General features: G+C 46.0%; 1 protein-coding gene across 8 annotated transcripts in view; it reads left to right on the top strand.

Moving 5' to 3' along the window:
• Positions 1-20,456, top strand: part of LOC140391693 (protocadherin Fat 3-like) — a 1,133,162-nt gene that overhangs the window by 932,966 nt on the left and 179,740 nt on the right. For all 8 annotated transcript variants that reach the window (XM_072476450.1, XM_072476451.1, XM_072476455.1 and 5 more), the window contains 2 exons: positions 1,488-1,698; positions 13,944-18,026. In XM_072476450.1, coding sequence (XP_072332551.1) covers positions 1,488-1,698; positions 13,944-18,026 — 4,294 coding nt within the window. The remainder of the gene's footprint in view (positions 1-1,487; positions 1,699-13,943; positions 18,027-20,456) is intronic.

The following is a 20,456-nucleotide window of genomic DNA, read 5'->3' as shown; positions in this document are numbered from 1 at the left end:
TATTTCAGGAAAGGCGCTGGTCTTCATACCGACTCCTTGGGAATCCCACTGCATACTTCATTTTCTGGCAGCCAGCCAACTTTGTATTCATTCTGCCACTTTCCTTTTCATTCCACAGTTTCAGCTTTTATAATGACTATTTTGTGGCCCTTTATCAAATACCTTTTGGAAATCTATATACACCACACCAATTGCATTACCCTCATCAATCCTTCCTGTTACTTATCAAGACAGTTAAACTTGATGTGCCTTTCACAAACTCGGAGTGGCTTTCTTTAATTAATTCATACTTGTCCAAGTAACTTGATTTTGTCCCAGATTATTACTTTTAAAGGCTTTCCACTACAGAGGTTAAACTGACTAGCCTGTAGTTGCTTGGATTGTCCTTGTCCCTTTTTTTGAACAAGTGTGTAGCATTTGCATTTCTTCAGTCTCTGGCACCACATCTGTACCAAAGGAGGATTGGAAGATGATGGCAAGTACATGCACATCTTCCACCCTTACTTCTGCCTTTATCAACGATGATGATTCTGCCAATTCAAAGTGAGAAAGGGTGTATTGAGATACTGGATGGGCTAAAAACTGCTGAAGAGAAGGTTTAAAAAGACTGGCTGTACTTCATCAGGACCAAATGGGATATATTCAAAGATTCTGAATAGCACCTAATTATAATGGTGCCATCTACCAGCTGTTCATGCTGGCGGGATATTCCGGTCTCACGCCGACACACGGGGCGGGATTCTCTGATCCTGAGGCTAAGTGTTGATGCCGTCATAAACGCCGTCGCGTTTCTCAACGGTGTCAACATGTCCTCAGGAGCAGCAATTCTGGCAACGGCACTGGAGCGACCCACGCCGCTCCAGCTGCCGATCCCCGGCGTCAAACACTGCGCATGCGCGGTGGCTCCCTTCTTGCCGGCCCCAACGCAACATGGCGCAGGGCTACATGGGCCGGCGCGGAACAAAAGTGGCCCCCAGCCCGAGAGGCCAGCCCGCCGATTGGTGGGTTCCAATCGCGGGCCAGACCACAGCGGAGCCCCCCCCCCCCCCGGGGTCGGATCCTCCTCCCCAATCCCCCCCCCCGCCCCCCAGTTGGATCCACGCCGAGGTCCCGCCAGGTAAGAGCATGTGTGAGCAGCACGGAGAATCACGCTCTCCGGAGAATCGGCGGACCGGCGTCAGGGCGGCGTGGCGTGATTCGCGCCCGTCCCATCGAATCTCTGGCTCGGCCCCGGGGTGAGAGAATCCCGCCCATGGGTTTCCCGGCAACAAGGGGTGCAGTCGCCAGGAAATCCCATTGACAGCAGTGGGGTCAGTAAATCTCACTGGCGGGCCACCTACACCACTGAGAATCACGCGTTGGTCGGTAAATCCCACCCAATGTGTCTTTGGTATTTTAAAAGGTATTAATACAAATCAAATGTGAACAATAGCTGCTGTTTTAATTGCTCAGACCTGATAAAGTAACTTTTGAATTTATTTCACCAGGTCCGAGATCAAGAGTTTCCATATCGGCGTAATTTGGTACGGGTTATAGTGAATGTAGATGATGCCAACGACCATGCGCCATACTTCACTAGTGCTGTGTATGATGGTTCGCTCTTTGAGTCTGCTGCTTTTGGTTCTGCTGTGCTGCAGGTTACAGCCCTAGACAAGGACAAAGGTCACAATGCTGAACTACTGTACAGTATTGAAGGAGGTGAGTAATGATTGAAAGAAAAGGTCCTTGTCGACAGAAAAGTATGAATATTAAAACCACAGATGTCGGGATTGAATGATCCTTTCGAATATTTTCTGCCACGTAGCTGATGTATCAAATTGTGCTGAACACATTAACACTTGATTTAAAATGAGAAGCTGTGTCTGTTACCTAGTATGCAGGGAATACTCATGGGGCAGCTACGCATTATTTTGCATGATATACAGGTAGAGTGTCTCAAATCTAACTGAAACTCGGCAATATTTACACACTATTCAAACCCCAGATTGATCAAAGGATACCTCCTGTTTGACTAGGCTTGTTTACATGATGGGTGGTCGTTACATCGGGGTATTGATTTTGTTTACCTGAAGAGCATAATTAAACTAAACCTCTTTGTAGCCTATCCAGGTTTTCATTAAAAACTGAAAATCAAGGGCTGTAATTGGTCCCCTACAGCAGCATTAAACAGGCTCAAAATGAATTGGCAGACTCTTTGGTAGAAGTTCAACTTTTTTTTTTCTCCTCCTTTTTCTCGTTTTCTCCCACATTTACACCCATCAACAATGAACAATAATCAACAAGATATATCAATCCCCATAATAACAACGATCCCATCCGCCCACCAACCCCCAAACCTCAACCCGCCTGTTACATAAACAAATGACAAAAAGGAATCAGGGATTACCCGTAGTCACCCTTAATCTACACGGCTCTCCACCCCCCCACCCACCCCCCCAACCAACGCCATCCAGCCTCTAAGAGAGTACCGTACATGATACCCCAAAGTTGTACCCCCACCCCCAAGTCTCCAGCTCCTCCCGTCCAATGCCTCTTGTAAAACTCCTCCTCCCAACCTCGGTTCCCTCCCCCAACCTCGGTTCCCTCCCCCCAACTTTCCACCCCGGCGAGACCACTCGGACCCTGTTCTGTCAAGCTCCGATGGCCGCAGCCCCTCCCCCCACCTCACTCCCGTTCACTGGCCGGCTTAAACCGACCAGCATGGAGGCCCCCGCCCGGGTCCCTTTCCCCCTTGCCCGGCCCTAGGAAAGCCCAAAGATCTCCTTTTAGCACACAAACCCCGCATATCCACCTACACCCCAAGGAGCCCTCCTTTCGAGTGAAAATCCCGTCCCTTCCCTTGTCCAAATATATGCAACATTGGCTCCTTTAGCCTCTACACCCACGCACAGTGATACAAAAAAAAAGAAGAAAATACAGTCATGAGGTTACATCGGCACATGACCATTCCTCAATTTGTCAGTTCTGCCACAGTCCTTCTGCCTTCGCAAACTCCTCCGCTGCTTCCGCCGTTCCAAAATAAAAGTCCCTGAGCTTGTAAGTCACCCTCAGCTTCGCTGGATATACAATGCCACACTGCACCTTGCCAATGTACAGTGCCCTCTTCACCCGGTTGAAGGCAGCCCGCCTCCTCGCCAGCTCCACCGTAAAGTCCTGGTATATACGTATACCAGCTCCAGCCCACTGCACCACCTGCTTCTGCTTGGCCCAGCTCAGGACCTTCTCCTTCACACTGTACCTACGGAAGCACAGAGTCACTGCCCTTGGCGGCTCACTCGCCTTTGGTACAGGCCTCCACGAATGATGAGCCCGATCCAGTTCATATCGGGAGGGGCCCGCCCCCCCCGCCCCCCCCCCCCCCCCCCCCCCCGTAGTTTTGCCAGCATCGCGGCAAAATACTCAGTCGGCTTCGGTCCTTCAACTCCTTCGGTCAGCCCCACGACCCTCATATTCTGTCGCCTGGATCTGTTTTCCAGATCTTCCATTTTTTCTCGCAGATTCTTGTTCGTGTCCATCACCTTCCGCATCTCCTTCCCCATCGAGGCAGGTTGATCACCGCGCTGCAATACCGTCTCCTCCACTTCTTTCAGCGCCTCCCCTTGCTCTCGCACCTCCGCCACTGCGCTCGCCACCGCCGTCTTCACCGGGGAAACTGCCTCCTCCACCAGCACATTCAAAACCTCCCTCATCTCCTTCCTCACCATCTCCATGCATTTCTCAATCTGCGCCAACTGCTTTTGGAATTCCGCAGCCATCACCTTAGTTAGTTCTTCAGCCGTAAGCACTGCAGCCTCCCCTGGTGCTCCAGCCTCCATTTTCTTTGTTGACCCCGCGGTGACCTTTCCCCTCTCCAACGGACTTTCAGCCGCTTTTTTCCCGGCCGTTTGTTTGGTGATTTTCGACATCCTTCTTTCCCTTGCGCTAACCCCCGACTTTTACTGCCGTCGCTGGCCCTAGGACCGGGCGTTACTCTGCGAAAATGCCGTTCCCGAACGGGAGCCCTCCAATGTGCAGCTGCCTCCCGCCCGCCGTCACCGGAAGTCAGAAGTTCAACTTTTATCAAAGTTCCAGGAGGCATTCCTTCATAGAATCATAGGCCAGAATTTTATACTCCCAATGTCCCACAAGAATGGGCATTTTCCCGCTGCCACTGGAATTTTACCAGTGGTAAGGAAGCGCCACAATGTGGTGACGCTTTCAAACTCTGCCGCCCAGCTATTGACTTAGGAGAAGCCCCCTCCCCGCCACCATTTGAGAACAAGAGGGCCCCAACTTGTGATCATCACCCCTCTTTGTTCCATGTCCCCCCCTCCCCCGCCTCCGTTAGCCTAACAATCACAGCCCCAAAGCCCCTTTCTGAGGCCTGCCTGACTGTCCCAGGTGAAGCTGCCCCAACTTGCCCTTGAATCCAACGTCAATGCCGCTCCTTATGATGGACTGCTGCCGTCCCAACGGGAGCCGATGGTGCTGCTGGGACCAGAGAACTGCTGAGCATCTGATTGGCCAGCAACTCTTGGAGGCAGGACATTCTTAGATGGGGGAAAAAGCCATTACCTGAAACACTTAACAGATAGTCAGCTTTTGAATCCGGTTGTGGCCTCTCAGCCCTGTAGAGACAAGCTCACCACTGACCCTTCAACAAGGGTGGAACCACTACATCCTCAAAACAATTCCAGCTATCAAATCTTATCGTGCAGGAGGAGGTAATTTTACCTATCAGGTCTTTGCCAGCCCAATCTCATCTTTTTCTCCATTATCCTGCAAATTAGTCGTCTTCAGATTAGTCTTCAAGTACGTGGCCAATTTCCTTTTGAAAGTTGTAATGAACATTGACAGAGCTTCACGACAAGAATCCAGGCTCATCGAGTGTGGATCACTGAAAGAAAAACATTACATTTCACCTAGCAGAGGAGGAATTCGGCAGAAACTCTTGAACTGGATAGATAGAGGCTTTGGTGCAAGGAACTCACTGTTCTTGTTGATGGAAGCCCTCATAAATTCCTCAAAGTATACTCTCTATCTGTTTCTCAACTCAAATGGGATTGGCTAACCATATGATTTTCTGTGCTCCCACAGAAATGAAATGAAAAAAATGAAATGAAAGTCGCTTATTGTCACAAGTAGGCTTCAAATGAAGTTACTGTGAAAAGACCCTAGTCACCACATTCCGGCGCCTGTTCGGGGAGGCTGGTACGGGAATTGAACCGTGCTGCTGGCCTGCCTTGGCCTGCTTTAAAAGCCGATGATTTAGCCTAGTGTGCTAAACCAGCCCCAAAGACTAGGGGCTGGATTCTCCGCCGGCGGGATGCACTTTGCCGGCAGCCCGGGGGTTTCCCGACAACGTGGGGCTGCCCCATGATGGGAAAGCCCATTGACCAGCCAAAGTAATGAAGCATCCCACCAGCATGCTGAAACAGAAATGTGGCACGTCGGAACGGTGAATCCAAGTTCTCCAAGGAGCTTGACACTGCTCTCAGCAGAATTCCTAAGACAGATAATTTCAATGCAAGAGTGGACATGGACCATGAGGCCTAGCCCTCCAGACTCAGATATAGTTTCAGAGTGATGCTCGATCAATAACTCCTGAAACGAGATTGGAGAAAATTGAAGGCTTTATTGCATTAGATGTTTCAGCGGCGCAGGTACAGAATGCAGCTGCATACCACATAGCGACTACCACATTCACCCCCTGTTAAAAAAAGAGTCCGGCGGGGGTGGTGGTCTCGCGTTATACAGTGGTAGAGGTGTAGGTCATGGTGGTACCCGGTATACATTAGCACAGTGTTTTGCCTTGTTACATATCGCAACTATTTACAGTAATTATTTACAGTCAGAATGAAGCAATTAGTCGATCGGGGGCCCTGATCGTCCTCTGCAATCGTCGTAGCTTCAGCGGTGATGCAGGCGCCGGCTCGGGCATCCGTGGCTCCGGGACCGTGGCTTAGGCTTCTTCAGCAGCTTCATCATCCCTAGATGGGACCAGTGGAAGGACTGATCCACCTGGGAAAGGGGCGGTTGTGAGGTGCACTGGTGGGAAGGAGGATGGGGTCGGTAGTGGAGGTGTGGGTGGGGATCCAGCGGGCGCCAAGTCCCGTAGGGAGACCGCATCCTGTCGGCCGTCGGGGTACGCCACGTAGGTGTATTGAGGGTTAGTGTGCAGGAGGTGGCCCCCCTCGACCAATGGGTCCGACTTGGGCGCATGCGTTCGGGATCTGGGCCTAAAACTCCATCATGCACTACGTAGCCGAGAATGGCTAGACGGTCGGTGCTGAACATGCATTTGTCCTTGTTATATGTTAGATTAAGGATTCTTATGGTATGGAGGAATTTTCGGAGGTTGGTGTCGTGGTCCTGCTGGTCGTGGCTGCAGATGGTGACGTTATCGAGGTACGGAAACATGGCCCGCAAACCTTACCGGTCAACCATTCGGTCCATCTCCCGTTGGAAGACCGAGACTCCATTTGTGACATCGAAGGGAACCCTTAGGAAGTGGTAGAGCCACCCATCTGCTTCGAATGCAGTATATTTGCGGTCGCTAGGGCGGATGGGGAGCTGGTGGTAGGCGGATTTTAGATCCACCATGGAGAAGACCTTGTATTGTGCAATCTGATTGACCAGGTCAGATATGCAGGGGCGAGGGTACGCATCGAGCTGCGTATACCTGTTGATGGTCTGACAAAAATCGATGACCATCCTATGCTTCTCCCCGGTCTTTACAACCACTACTTGAGCTCTCCAGGGACTGTTGCGAGCCTCAATAATACCTTCCTTCAGTAACCGCTGGACTTCCGACCTAACGAAGGTCCAGTCCTGTGCACTGTACCGTCTGCTCCTGGTGGCGACGGGTTTGCAATCCGGGGTGAGGTTCGCAGACAGGGAAGGCGGATCTACTTTGAGGGTCGCGAGGCTGCAGACAGTGAGGGGGGGTATAGGGCCGCCAAATTTATAAGTTAAGCTCTGGAGGTTACATTGGAAGTCATACCCTAGGAGTGTGGTAGCGCAGAGGTGAGGAAGGACATAGAGCCGGTAATTTTTAAACTCCCTTTCCTGGACTGTGAGGTTCGCTATGCAGAACCCTTTGATCTCTACCGAGTGAGACCAGGAGGCCAGGGAGATTTTTTGGTTGATTGGATGGATGGGAAGAGAACAGCGCCTTACCGTATTGGGGTGTATGAAGCTCTCTGTGCTCCCGGAGTCGATCAGGCAGGATTTTTTATGCCCGTTGATGAGCACGGTCGTCGTCGCAGTCGAGAGTGTTCGGGGCCGAGACTGGTCCAGGGTCACCGAGGCAAGTCGTGGCAGAATTTGGATGTTTTCCAAGGGCGGTAGTTTGGTCACCCGAGTCGGGGTCCTGAGAGTCCAGCCAAGATGGCGGCGCCCACTGGTGGCACATGGCTGGAGGTGTACAAGATGGCGGCACCCATCCGTCACACGTTGTCCCCGGGGGACCAGGTGGCGGCGCCCGGAGGCCGCACGTGGCCCTGGAGAAGGAAGATGGCGGCGCCCGATGGCCACACGTGGCTCGTGGAGAGGCTTGTGGTGGCGGTCCCGGTTCGCCCCCGGAGACCGCGGTGACCGCCCGGACCTGGCATACTGCCACGAAATGGCCCTTTTTGCCGCACCCTTTGCAGATGGATGAGCGGGCCGGGCAGTGCTGCCGGGGGTGCTTGGCTTGCCCGCAGAAATAGCAGCGGGGCCCCCCGGGGTTGCCTGGCAGTCTCGCAGCACAATCTTGTGGGGGGATGGGGGATGCATCAGAGTCGGCTGCAGAGGGGATTCCACGCTGCCCAAGGGGCTACTGCGCGGTCAGGGACGTAAGCGCGGCGTTTCGGGAGGCCACATCCAGGGAGCTAGCAAGGGCCCGTGCCTCCTTGATGCCTAGTGTCTCTTTCTCCAGCAATCGCTGGCGGATTTGGGAGGACAGCATACCTGCAATGAAAGCGTCGCGGATCAAAAATTCTGTGTGGTCGCTGGCCGAAACTTGCGGGCAGTCACAGTTCCTCCCTAACCAGGAGCGCACGGTAGAACTCCTCCAGCGATTCCCCGGGGATTTGTCACCTCGTCGCTAGCAGATGTCGGGCGTAGACCTGGTTTACAGGGCGAATATAGTGTCCTTTCAGCAGGGTCATTGCGGCCTCGAAATCGTCTGCATCCTCGATGAGGGTGTAGATCTCTGGGCTCACCCTCGAGTGGAGAACCTGCAGTTTCTGGTCCTCCATAGGTTCAGTTGTGGCTGTCCTGAGGTACCCTTTGAAGCACGCCAGCCAGTGTTTGAAGGTTGCTGCTGAGTTTGCCGCATGGGGGCTGAGTTGCAGACACTCCGGCTTGATTCGGAGCTCCATTCTTTAAAATCTAGTGCAATAAATTGATGCTCGATGAATAACTCCTGAGACGAGATTGGAGACAATTGAAGGCTTTATTCCCCAGCAGCACAGCGCAGGTACAGAATGTGGCTGCTGGGGAGACACAGGCTCTTATACTCCGCCTTACTGGGCGGAACCAGCAGGCAGGCTTCACCAATGAAAATAGCAGTCTCAGACCACACCAATGGTCTTACAGCATTATTCAGGGCACTGTAATACCCCTAATACTGACTACCACACATAGGTAGGATAAATGAAAATGGACAGACTACTTGAACTTTGCTGCTAACACAAGCTTTGTGTAACTAACATAATTGTTCAGAACAAAGTTTGGAAATGTCTAGGTATCAGGACAGTGGCACTAGCTGGATCTGATCATCACCAGTCATGACTCTCCCAACAGCATTCTCAACTCACGCAGCAACCACTGTGATACAGATCACCCCTGGTGCACACCAGAGAAGCTTTTCCATTGGCCTTGTGTTAACATCAGTCATACTGCCTACCATATTAGAAGCAATAGTTCTTTGACTTGACTGAACGTTCACTCTCTGGCATTTCTACACAGAATGCAGAAGCAAAGTGACATATATTTTGAGATACCATTTGCAATTCCGCATTCTCAACATTTGGAAAGCTAGAGTGGAAGAAGTCTGACTGGTTCAACGTTAATCGTTGTAGTGGAATTTGTCATCAAAAGTAAGTGATCCGCTCCCATTAATTACAGCAGAATCCCACAGACTGCTCGGCAGTGAGTCAATGACTGCGGGCTACACTTTTGCCATAGTATCCAGACTTTCTTCAACTTGGGGAACACTAGAGGCATGTGTGGAATCAGAAAGACAGCAGATCTATGAACAAAGAAAACAGCTCCAGAGAAAACAAAGATCAGAACTGCAACAAATTATTAAAGAGATGAGTGGAAGAGTACCTCGGGCTGTAGTCGAGAAAGAACACTGTCACTGAGGAAGTTCTAGCCACCATAGAGAGCTTGCTTGTCATGGAAGAGCTGTATCTATAACCCAGAATGGAGATTGTAACATAGTTTATGCCATTGACAAACCTCTGGGTGCTAATGCTTTCCTACCTGAACTCATCAGGCACATGGAACTGGCACACTTGCAGCATCTGCACAAACTTCCATGTCTCTACTGGAGGTAGGGGAAGTACCTCAGGATTTGTATGATGCAAAGATAGTGACTCTATACATGAACAAGGGTAACCACCCTGATTGCAACAAGTATCAAGTTATCACGCTGTTAAGCATTGTGAGAAAGATGTCTACCCATGTTGTTCTTGTTATACTCCAGATTTTGGCTAGACAAATGTACACCGAATCCCAATGTGGTTTCAGATGGAAGATTTACAATTGACAAGAATTTTTCAGTCTGGCACTGCAAGAGAAATGCTGTGAACAAAGGAGACCACTATATATTGCTTTCATCGATCTCACCAAAGCATTCGACCACATGAACGGAGGTGATCTATTTAGCTGCTGAATAAAATTGGCTACAGCTAAAACTTCTCAGTGGGATCGATTCTTTCCATGACCACATGGTGGGCACGGCCAGTTAAGATGAGGCAAAGTCAGAGCTCTCTGAACATTGCAGTGGGGTCAAATAGGGTTGGGTTCTGGCGCTGACACTCTTTGGTGTACTCTTGTCTTTACTGCTGTCATACGCCTTCAGGTCACCTCTCGAGGGTATCTACTTACATATGAAAACTGACAGAAAGCTATTCAGCCCTGCCCACCTGAGATCCAAGACAAAAGTTGATCAAGTCCTCATCAGAAGGTTGCTCTATGCCGATGACAACATATGCTAATCAAGAGAATCGGCTGTACAGTTTCCACCTTCCCTGTCTCAGGTGTATCCTTGGCATCTCTTAGCAGGACAAGGTCACCAACGTAGAAGCCCTGGGGTGTGCTAATTCCATCCGTTTTTACTCATTACGAAACCAACAATGTTTGTGCAGGCCACATGTTCGTCAGACAGATGATGGGTTGTATACCCAACAAATGAGATATGAGGGCGTGGAATAAATGCTGGCCCGAACCAGCAATGCTCACATCCCATGAATGAATTTTTTTAAATGTTGGGCCGTGACCTCTGAAGGCAAACTGTCTGGGGGGCATCTATTGAGGCAAAAAGAAACGGAAAGCTCAGCTGGTGGAGAAGAGGGCCTCATGAATACAGAATCCAGGAAATCCTACATCTCCTCTGCCCACTGTCTTCATCTGCAGCAAATATGGCAGAAACTATCATGTCAACATGGGGCCTTTTAGTCACATCAGGCAATATTTAACAGAGTTGACCACCAATGCATTGTCTCGCGAGGTAGAAAACTGCTAAAGATGGAATCTGATTCTATCATTTTTTGGAGTTGCGCATTCCAAATCAAACCAACCCTCCGTGTAAATATATTTCTCCTCATTTCCATTCTATTCTTTTTGCCAATGATTTTATATCGATGACTTCTTGTCACTGAGCACGTGCCAGAGCAAGTAGTTTCTCCCTCCTTTAGCACCATCCTTCATGATTTTTAATTCCTCTATAAAGTATTCTTCCTTCCAATTACAACCTCTCTGCTCTAAGGGGAACAATTACAGTTTCTTCAATCCCTCTATATACTTGAACTCCTGGTATTATCCACGTAAACCTCTTGCGTATCCTCGCCAGAGCCTTGGCATCCTTCCTAAAGTGTAATGCCCAGAATTGTACAAAATAGCCCTGCTGAAATCTAACCAGTAATTTGTAAAGGTTTAGCATGGCATCTTTGTTTTTGATAGCAATGCCTCTATTCACAAAGCCAGAGACCCATAGATAGGCCTAACTGCTTTATCAGCTTGCCCTGACCTCTTGAGGCATTTGTAAGCATGTACCTCTAGTTTCTCCTGCTTTTGCAACCTCGAAATAAAACCATATAGATGATACTGCTTCTCAATATTGTTTCTTCCAAATTGCATTACTTCACACGAGTCTGCAGTAGATTGCAGCTGTCGTGTGCCTGCCAATTCAGCAGTCTTGTCGATTTCCTCATGAGTTTTGATGTTACCCTGCTCAATATTTACTGCTTTACCAAGTTTTGTATTTTCTATGAAATTGTACTCCCTGTATCCAAGTCCAGTTCATTTATTTTCAAAAATACAAGCAATGATCAAGCCCTGGGGAACATCACAACACTTCCCTTTAGTCAAAACAATTATCCAGTCATTACTAATGTTCTTAGAATCTTACAGTTTAGAAGGAGGCCATTTGACCCATTGAGTCTGCACCAACCTTCTGAAAGAGCACCACCCATCCAGGCCCATGCCCCTGCCCTATTCCCGTAGCCAGCCCCACCTAACCTTTGGACACTAGGAGGCAATTTAGCATGGCCAATCCACCTAACCTGCACATCTTTGGACTGTGGGGGGAAACCAGAGCACCCGGAGGAAACCCACGCAAACACGGGGAGAATGTGCAAACTCAAAGTTATCCAAGGTCGGAATTGAGCCCCGGTCCCTGGTGCTGTGAGGCAGCAGTGCTAATCACTGTGCCACCGTGCAACCCTAAAACACTGTGCCACCACTTCCTCCTATCTCTTAGCCAATCTCATATCCAAATTACCACCATCTCTTTAACAACATGTACCTCTATTCAAAAGTCTGTTTTGAGGTACTTTGTCAGATGCTTTTTGAAAATCCACATTTACAGCATCTACTGCACTACCTTCATCAATGTTCTGTTATTTCATCAAAGATTACAACAGACACAGTTTTCCCTTGATAAATCCTTCCTGATTTTCCTTATTATTCATGCTTCTCCAAATGAGGCTTGATTTGGGAGCTACCATCTGGTATCCTCTCACTGGCATTAGACGAATGAACCTGTTTACCTGGTTTATCCTTAACCCCTTTTCAGAGAAGGGCTGTAACGTACGTAATTTTCCAGTTATGGAGTCATACAGCACAGAAAGAGGCCCGTCATGTCTGTGCCAGCCACCTATCTATTGTAATCCCATTTTCCAACACTTTGTCTGTAGCCTTGTATGCTTTGGCATTTCAAGTGCTCATCTAAATGCTTCTTAAATGTTGACAGGGTTCCCACCTCTACCACGATTTCCGGCAGAGAGTTCCAGATTTCCACCATCCTCTGGGTGAAAGGTTTTTCCTCAAATCCTCTGTAAATCTATGCCCCCTTGTTATTGACCCCTTCACTAAGGGGAAAAGTTTCTTCCTATCTATATATTTCATAATTTTATGCACCTTAATCAGGTCCCCTCCCAGCCTTCTCTGCTCTAAGGAGAACAACCCCTGCTCAATCAGCCTCTCCTCATGGCTGAAATGTTCCAGCTCAGGCAACATCCTAGTTAATCTCCTCTGCACCATCTCCAGTGCAATCACATCCTTCCTATAGTGTGGTGACCGGAACTGCACACAGTACTGTAGCGGTGGCCTAACACGTGCTTTATATAGCTTCATCATAATCTCCCTGCTCTTATATTCTATGCCTTGGCTAATAAAAGCAAGTATCCATATGCTTTTTGAGCCAACCTATCTCCCTGTCCTGCTGCCTTCAGGGACCTATGGACATGCACTCCAAGGCCCCTCTAGTTCTCTGTACTTCCTAATGTCCTACTGTTCATTGTGTATTCCCTTGCCTCGTTAGTCCCCCCAAAATGCACCACCTCATACTTTTCAGATTTAAATTCCATTTGCCACTCTTCTGCCCATTTGACAAGCCCATCTATACCTTCCTGTAATTTAAGGCTTTCCTCCTTGTTATTTAGCACACAAACAATTTTTGTGTCATCTGTGAACTTACTGATCAAACCCCCTACTTCCCGTCTAGATCACTGGCACAACCAAGGAGAGTTGAAAGATTGTGCTCTGTTCTGCACCTTATCTTCCCTCAGCAACCTAGGATACATTCCATCTGAATAAGGTGATTTGTTAACTTTTAAGTGATTTCAACCTTTTATCCTATCCAACATCCTTACTCGCCCCTCCTCTACTGGAATGTTGGGTGAGTTTTAAACTCGCTCAAAACTTACTCACTTACACAGGGTTAAAATTAAGCCCATTAACCATATCCTGTTTTGTGAAGAGAGATGCAAAGTGCTCATTCAGTTCCCCAGTCGTGCCTGCTATCATCACAAGATGTTGTTTTTTGTCCCTAACCAGTCCCATTCCTTTAACTGCCCTTGTACTTCTTTATGGTTATTACAGATTTTGCCCAGAAATCTTATAGTCTTCATTTGCCTTTATTATATCCTTTTTCAATTTTGGGTTCCTAATAGAGACATCACGCTCACACCAATTACCATGGCTCTGTGGAATGATGGTGTCACATTCAAAAAATATGATGGATTCACAGATTTATACTGTTTATGAATAAGTCTAAATATTACCTTTTAAAATGTATATAACAAAATTTTATTTTGAAAGTGTCTCTACCTTGAAACGTGTAAAAGTTTGCAACATTGAGATACAAATAATTCAGCATCCAACTTTCTTAGCAAAATGTGAGTTATAGTCTGTTTGATGACTGAAAAAATATGTATATTTTAAAAAATGTATGATTCTCTCTCCTCTTTCAGGAAACAATGAGAATACTTTTAAAATCGAACCAGTTTTGGGAATTATTACTGTGTCTAAAGAACTTGACCTCTCATCCCTTGGCCAGTATGTTTTGACTGTTAAAGTGACTGATCGGGGCTTACCAGCTCTTTCTGCTACTGCAATTGCACGTATCTCTGTGACTTTCTCGGACAATGCTCAACCCAAGTTCCTTCAGAAAGAATACACAATCGAAGTCAATGAAAATGCTAATCCTGGTTCCTCTGTGCTTATGATCTCAGCAGTGAGTCAATCCACAATTGTTTATGAAATAATAGTTGGAAAGTCAGAAAGTGTGTTCACAATAAACCCTTATTCTGGAGTAATTAGTGTTCAAAAAACACTTGATTATGAACAAATTCCTTCCTATCAGCTGATTGTGCAGGCAACCAACATGGCAGGAATGTCTTCAAACGTTACCGTCAGTATTCATGTTGTTGATGAAAATGACAATGCTCCAATATTTCTGCATTCAATATACTCTGGTAGCATTAGTGAGGCTGCTCCAGTCAATAGTGCTGTTTTAATTACAAGCAACAACCCACTTGTTATAAGAGCCACTGATGCAGATTGCAACCAGAATGCATTGCTTGTCTATCAAATTGTTGAATCGGTGGCAAAGAAATATTTTTCAGTTGATTCAAGTACAGGGGCAATCAGGACTATAGCAAATCTGGATCACGAAAAAATTCCAATTTTCCATTTCCAAGTGCATGTCAGAGACAGTGGAAATCCACAGCTCACGGCTGAAACTCCAGCAGAGGTTACCATCCATGTCACTGACATCAATGATTCACCACCAAAGTTCAGCCAAGAGATGTATGAAACTGTTCTTCTCCTGCCAACATACAGCGGTGTTGAGGTTCTCACAGTTTCAGCCACAGATCCTGACTTTCAAGTATTATCAGAATTAACTTACACATTGAATGGTGGAAAAACAGGAAATTGTTTTCAGATTGGTCTGAAAAGTGGATTGATCACAGTAAAGAATCACACTCTTGTTGAAGAACTCTATATACTCTCTGTTCGTGTATCCGACGGGAAGTTTAGCAGCACAGCTCTGATAGAAATAAAAGCGAAGGATGCAATCGACAGTGGCCTACAGTTCACTCAAAACTTCTATTCATCTTCCATCTTGGAGAACAGCACAGAGATAAAAAAAGTGGCTGTGGTAAATGCAGTGGGTAACCGGCTTAATGAGCCATTGAAATACAGGATTTTGAACCCTGGCAACAAGTTTACAATTAAATCTACTTCAGGAATTGTGCAAACGATGCCTGTGTCATTTGACAGGGAAGAACAAGAGTTGTATGAGTTAGTGGTGGAAGCAAGTCGTGAGCATGATCCCTGGTGTGTTGCACGGGTAGTCATTAGGATCCAGGTTGAAGACATTAATGATAATCCACCAGTATTTGTAGGCCTTCCTTACTACGCTGCAGTTCAAATTGATGCAGAGCCAGCTGCTGTTATATACCACATCACAGCTATGGATCGTGACAAGGGTAAAAATGGAGAAGTAACTTACTTTCTTAGAGATGGATATAGTCACTTTGAGATTGATCAGCATACAGGTGTGGTCATGTTGAAAGAACCTTTTGAATTTGATTTATCCAATGTTGAATATGATGTTGTAGTCATTGCAACAGATGGGGGTTCTCCTTCTCTTTCCACGTTTGTAGAACTGCCTATCACAGTAGTTAATAAAGCAATGCCTGTCTTTGCAAAACCATTTTATGCAATAATTATAAATGAAGACGTACAGCCATACACCCCCATCGTCAGCATCAATGCCACAAGTCCTGAAGGTCAAAGTCTACTGTATACCATCACTGATGGAAATCACTTAAAGCAATTTGGTATAAATTTTAACACAGGAGTCATGAGTGTCATGCGCCCTCTGGACTATGAAGCTGAATCCAGCTATAAAATGACTGTAAAGGCAACAGATTCTCTGACAGGTGCTCGAGCTGAGGTAATTGTGGATATATCTGTAAATGATGTCAATGACAACCCTCCAGTTTTTGAAAAAACTCAATATGAAGCAACACTTTCTGAATCCTCAATGGTTGGAACACCAGTGCTGCAGGTTATTGCTGTAGATGCAGATTCTGAAAACAGTAGATTAGTACGCTATCAGATTGTCCAGGACAACTTAAACAGTACAGACTATTTTCACATAGACAGCACAAGTGGGTTGATTCTAACATCACGCATGTTGGACTATGAGCTAATTGAACAGTATAGCTTTATAGCTAGAGCAATAGACAATGGAGTCCCGCCAATGAACATGAATGTCCCAGTCATTGTTTATGTAACCGATATGAATGATAGCCCACCAGTTTTTAACCAGCTCCTGTACGAGGCTTACGTGAATGAACTTGCACCACATGGTCATTTTGTAACTTGCGTCCAGGCATCTGATGAAGATAGCTCTGATGCTGACAAATTAGAATACAGCATCCTGTCTGGTAATGATCATATGAATTTTGTCATGAACAGCAAAAGAGGGATTATTACACTTTCCAATCACCGCAAGCAAAGAATGGACTCTGTGTACAACTTGAATGTCTCTGTATCAGATGGCATTTTTACTAGTACTGCTCAAGTGCACATCAGAGTACTTGGTGCCAATCTATACAGCCCTGTATTTACAAGCAATGTTTTTGTGGTGGAAATGAGAGAGAATTCTGCCATTGGAAGGAAAGTGACTCAAGTGGTGGCTACTGATGGAGATTCTGGGCAACATGGGACCATTAACTATATTATACTGAATAACTTTGCAAGAGGGCGGTTCTCTATTGATTCTGCAGGTCAGATTATTATAACTGAAAAGCTTAACAGGGAAGTTCCTCTGGAGAGTGATGTTGATATTACAGTGATGGCAGTTGATGGTGGTGGCAGAGCGGCATTCTGCACCGTAAAGGTCATTCTGGTGGATGACAATGACAACGCTCCCCAGTTCATGGCCTCAGAATACAGGGCAAGTGTCAAAGCAGATGTTACTGAAGGATCCTTGATCATCCAAGTGGAGGCTTTTGATCCGGATGAAGGAGACAATGCTAAAATCCTGTATTCATTATATAGTGAAGAATCCGATTATGCAGCAAATGCAATAGAAATTGACCATGAAACTGGATGGATTGTCACAAAGGGAAATTTTGACCATTTAAAAAATACAATTCTCTCTTTTTTTGTGAAAGCTTCAGATGGCGGTACACCTGTGAGGAGTGTTCTTGTTCCTGTATACTTTCATGTGCTTCCTCCTGAAACAGTACTTCCAGCCTTTTTGCAGCACCAGTATTCATTCATGTTACCAGAGGATGTCCCTATAGGAAGTACTGTTGGCACAATCAAAGTTTTGCCTCACCAGACTGTTTTGTTCAGTATAATTAATGGTGGATTATCAAAAAACAACCTGGATGGAATATTTGTAATAGATTCACACACAGGTGTGTTAAAATTGGACAAGAAACTTGATTACGAAGCAACACCTTTTTATGAGTTTTTGGTCACAGTCACAGTTCATAATGGGAGAACTGACATCATTTTGACAACTGATGTTAAAATTGAAGTGATGGATTTGAATGACAACAAACCTATCTTCCAAGCACACCCATATGAGGCTGTGGTAATGGAAGGAATGCCTATAGGAACCAAAGTAATTCAAGTCCAAGCAATCGATGAAGATTCAGGAACCAATGGGCAAGTTATATACAGCATGCTGCCAGCAGCTCAGTCAGAACTTGAAGATGTTACAGAAATATTTGCTATTGACAGCAACAGTGGCTGGATTAGGACTCTCAAAGACCTTGACCATGAAAGGCAGCCAATCTATACTTTTACAGTGGTAGCTTTGGACCATGGTGAGATAATGTCTCTGTCGTCAACAGCAATCGTTCAAGTAGCTGTTACAGACATCAATGACAATGCTCCAAATTTTGTGAATGAGATATATAGGGGATCTGTTCGAGAGAGTGACTCACCAGGAGAGGTTGTTGCAGTCCTTAGCACAAGAGATGATGACAGGTCTGAAATCAATCGGCAAGTCAGCTATTATATTACAGGTAAGATCTGAATACACTGAAATACACCTGTACAAAACTGCACAAAATAGATAATTATGGAATATCTCCAGAAAAATATGTTAGTATATGGTAATGGAGTTGCTAACCCACCATTCAGGGACAACCGATTTGCAATCGATGTTCATGATACTTGTTATATTTACAATTTCGGACACCAATTTACTTAATACACAAAACACTGCTTTATTATTGATGTCTCCAGTCAATTTAATGGATTAGAGAGAGACCCGTTTTGCATGATATTTTACATGAATGCTGTTTAAATTTACATGAATGATATGTAAAGTTGAATATATGTTAAAGCTGTTCTGAGAGTATCCTTCTTCAAATTTATACCTGTTTGGTGTTGTAAATAATCTAACAAGTTAGCTTGATAGTGAGATAAAACTACATATTTATCAAATGTAGATGTCCATATAATTACATTTTTTTGTGAATTTCTTTTTGGTGGTGAATGTTACATTAACTTTGCATGTTGCATTAAATCATTAGTAGCACAGCACCATCGTTTCCATTCTGGTTTTCAGACCATTATGAGGGTTTCTCTGAACAAAAAGACATTTTGTTGAAACTTTTCATCTTGCACTCATCAGAAAAATCGCATAAATACTTACTTTAGAGGAAACAACAACTTTATACTGTTAAAAATGTTGATTGGTTGGCAAGTGGACTCCGATTGGTAGAGGTGTTGCCATAAAGAATGCACAAGTCAATGGTTAATGAAAATTAAATGCCAAGCATCGTTTGAACATGAAAACTAGGCAGCTTGACTCTGATTGGTCAATGCAATGGATCAAGCTGCCTGGTTTAAGTTTTTCATACAGGATAACGTTGTTATTTCCCCTGACATTGGCATTCTTGCAATTGTGATGATGAGTGCAAGATGAAAAACTTCAACAAAATGTATTTTTCAACAATATTCAAGCTTTATACGCCAATGACAATAAGAGAGTAGATGGCACAGGGTTATAGTTAAAAGATACATAGGCCTAGTTTCCAAATGTCATTAATATTTCCTCTAACTGTGCAGAGGACAAAATAGCAATATTTTGAGGTTGATATTGTGAGGTTACACATCAGTAAGAAAAGTTGAATCATAGAATGATTACAACAGAGAAGGTGACCATTTGGCCCATCATAGCATTTCATAGAATTTACAGTGCAGAAGGAGGCCATTCGGCCCATCGTGTCTGCACCGGCTCTTGGAAAGAGCACCCTACCCAAGGTCAACACCTCCGCCCTATCCCTACAACCCAGTAACCCCACCCAACACTAAGGGCAATTTATCATGGCCAATCCACCTAACCTGCACATCTTTGGACTGTGGGAGGAAACCGGAGCACCCGGAGGAAACATACGGGGAGGATGTACAGACTCCGCACAGACAGAGACCCAAGCCGGAATCGAACCTGGGTCCCTGGAGCTGTGAAGCAATTGTGCTATCCACAATGCTACCGTGCTGCCCATATATGTGCCAGCTTTCTAGAAGACCGTAAGACCATAAGACTTGGGAGCAGAATTAGGCCATTCAGCCCATCGAGTCCTTCACCATTCAATCATCACTGATATGTTTCTCATCCCCATTCTCCTGCCTTCTACCCATAACCCCTGACCCCCTCATCAATGAAGAACCTATCTATCTCTGTCTTAAAGACACTCAGTGATTTGGCCTCCACAGCCTTCTGCAGCCAGAGGGGATTCACTACCCTCTGGCTGAAGAAATTCCTCCTCATCTCAGTTTTAAAGGATTGTCCCTTCAGTCTGAGGCTGTGGCCTCAGGTTCTAGTTTTCCTTACTAGTGGAAACATCCTCTCCACAACCATTCTATCTAGGCCTCTCGGTATCCTGTAAGCTTCAATCAGATCCCTCCTCATCCTTCTAAACTCCAATGAGTACAGACCCAGAGCCCTAAAATGCTCCTCATTTGACAAGCTCTTCCAGAGATCATTCTTCTAAACCTCCTTTGGACCCTTTTCAACGGCAGCACATCCTTCCTCAGATACGGGGCCCAAAACTGCTCACGATACTCCAAATCGGGTCTGAACAGAGCCTTATACAGCCTCAGAAGTACATCCCTCTCCTGTATTCTAGCCCTCTCAACATGAATGCTAACATTGCATTTGTGGTGAACCACTGTATTATATTGTACATACTGTTCTTACTTATGGTACTTACTGTTCTTACTGTTTGTTACATGTCTGGGTTTGTCCCTGCTGGCTCCACCCCTCGGGCTCAAGTATAAAGGTAGCTAACCACCAGCCCTGCCCTCATTCTGGGACCGGCTGCCAGGAGGTGTCTTTTAGCTGATTAAAGCCACAGTTTACTCTTCCGACTCTCGCCTGTCGTCATTGATGGTATGTCAGCATTTGCCTTCCTAACTGCTGACTGAACCTCTACATTAACCTTAAG

This window comes from Scyliorhinus torazame, chromosome 15 (genome assembly GCF_047496885.1).
Source record: "Scyliorhinus torazame isolate Kashiwa2021f chromosome 15, sScyTor2.1, whole genome shotgun sequence".
Lineage (NCBI taxonomy): Eukaryota > Metazoa > Chordata > Chondrichthyes > Carcharhiniformes > Scyliorhinidae > Scyliorhinus > Scyliorhinus torazame.
The sequence above is the reverse complement of the archived record's forward strand: the minus strand, read 5'-3'. Positions and strand labels throughout refer to the sequence as shown.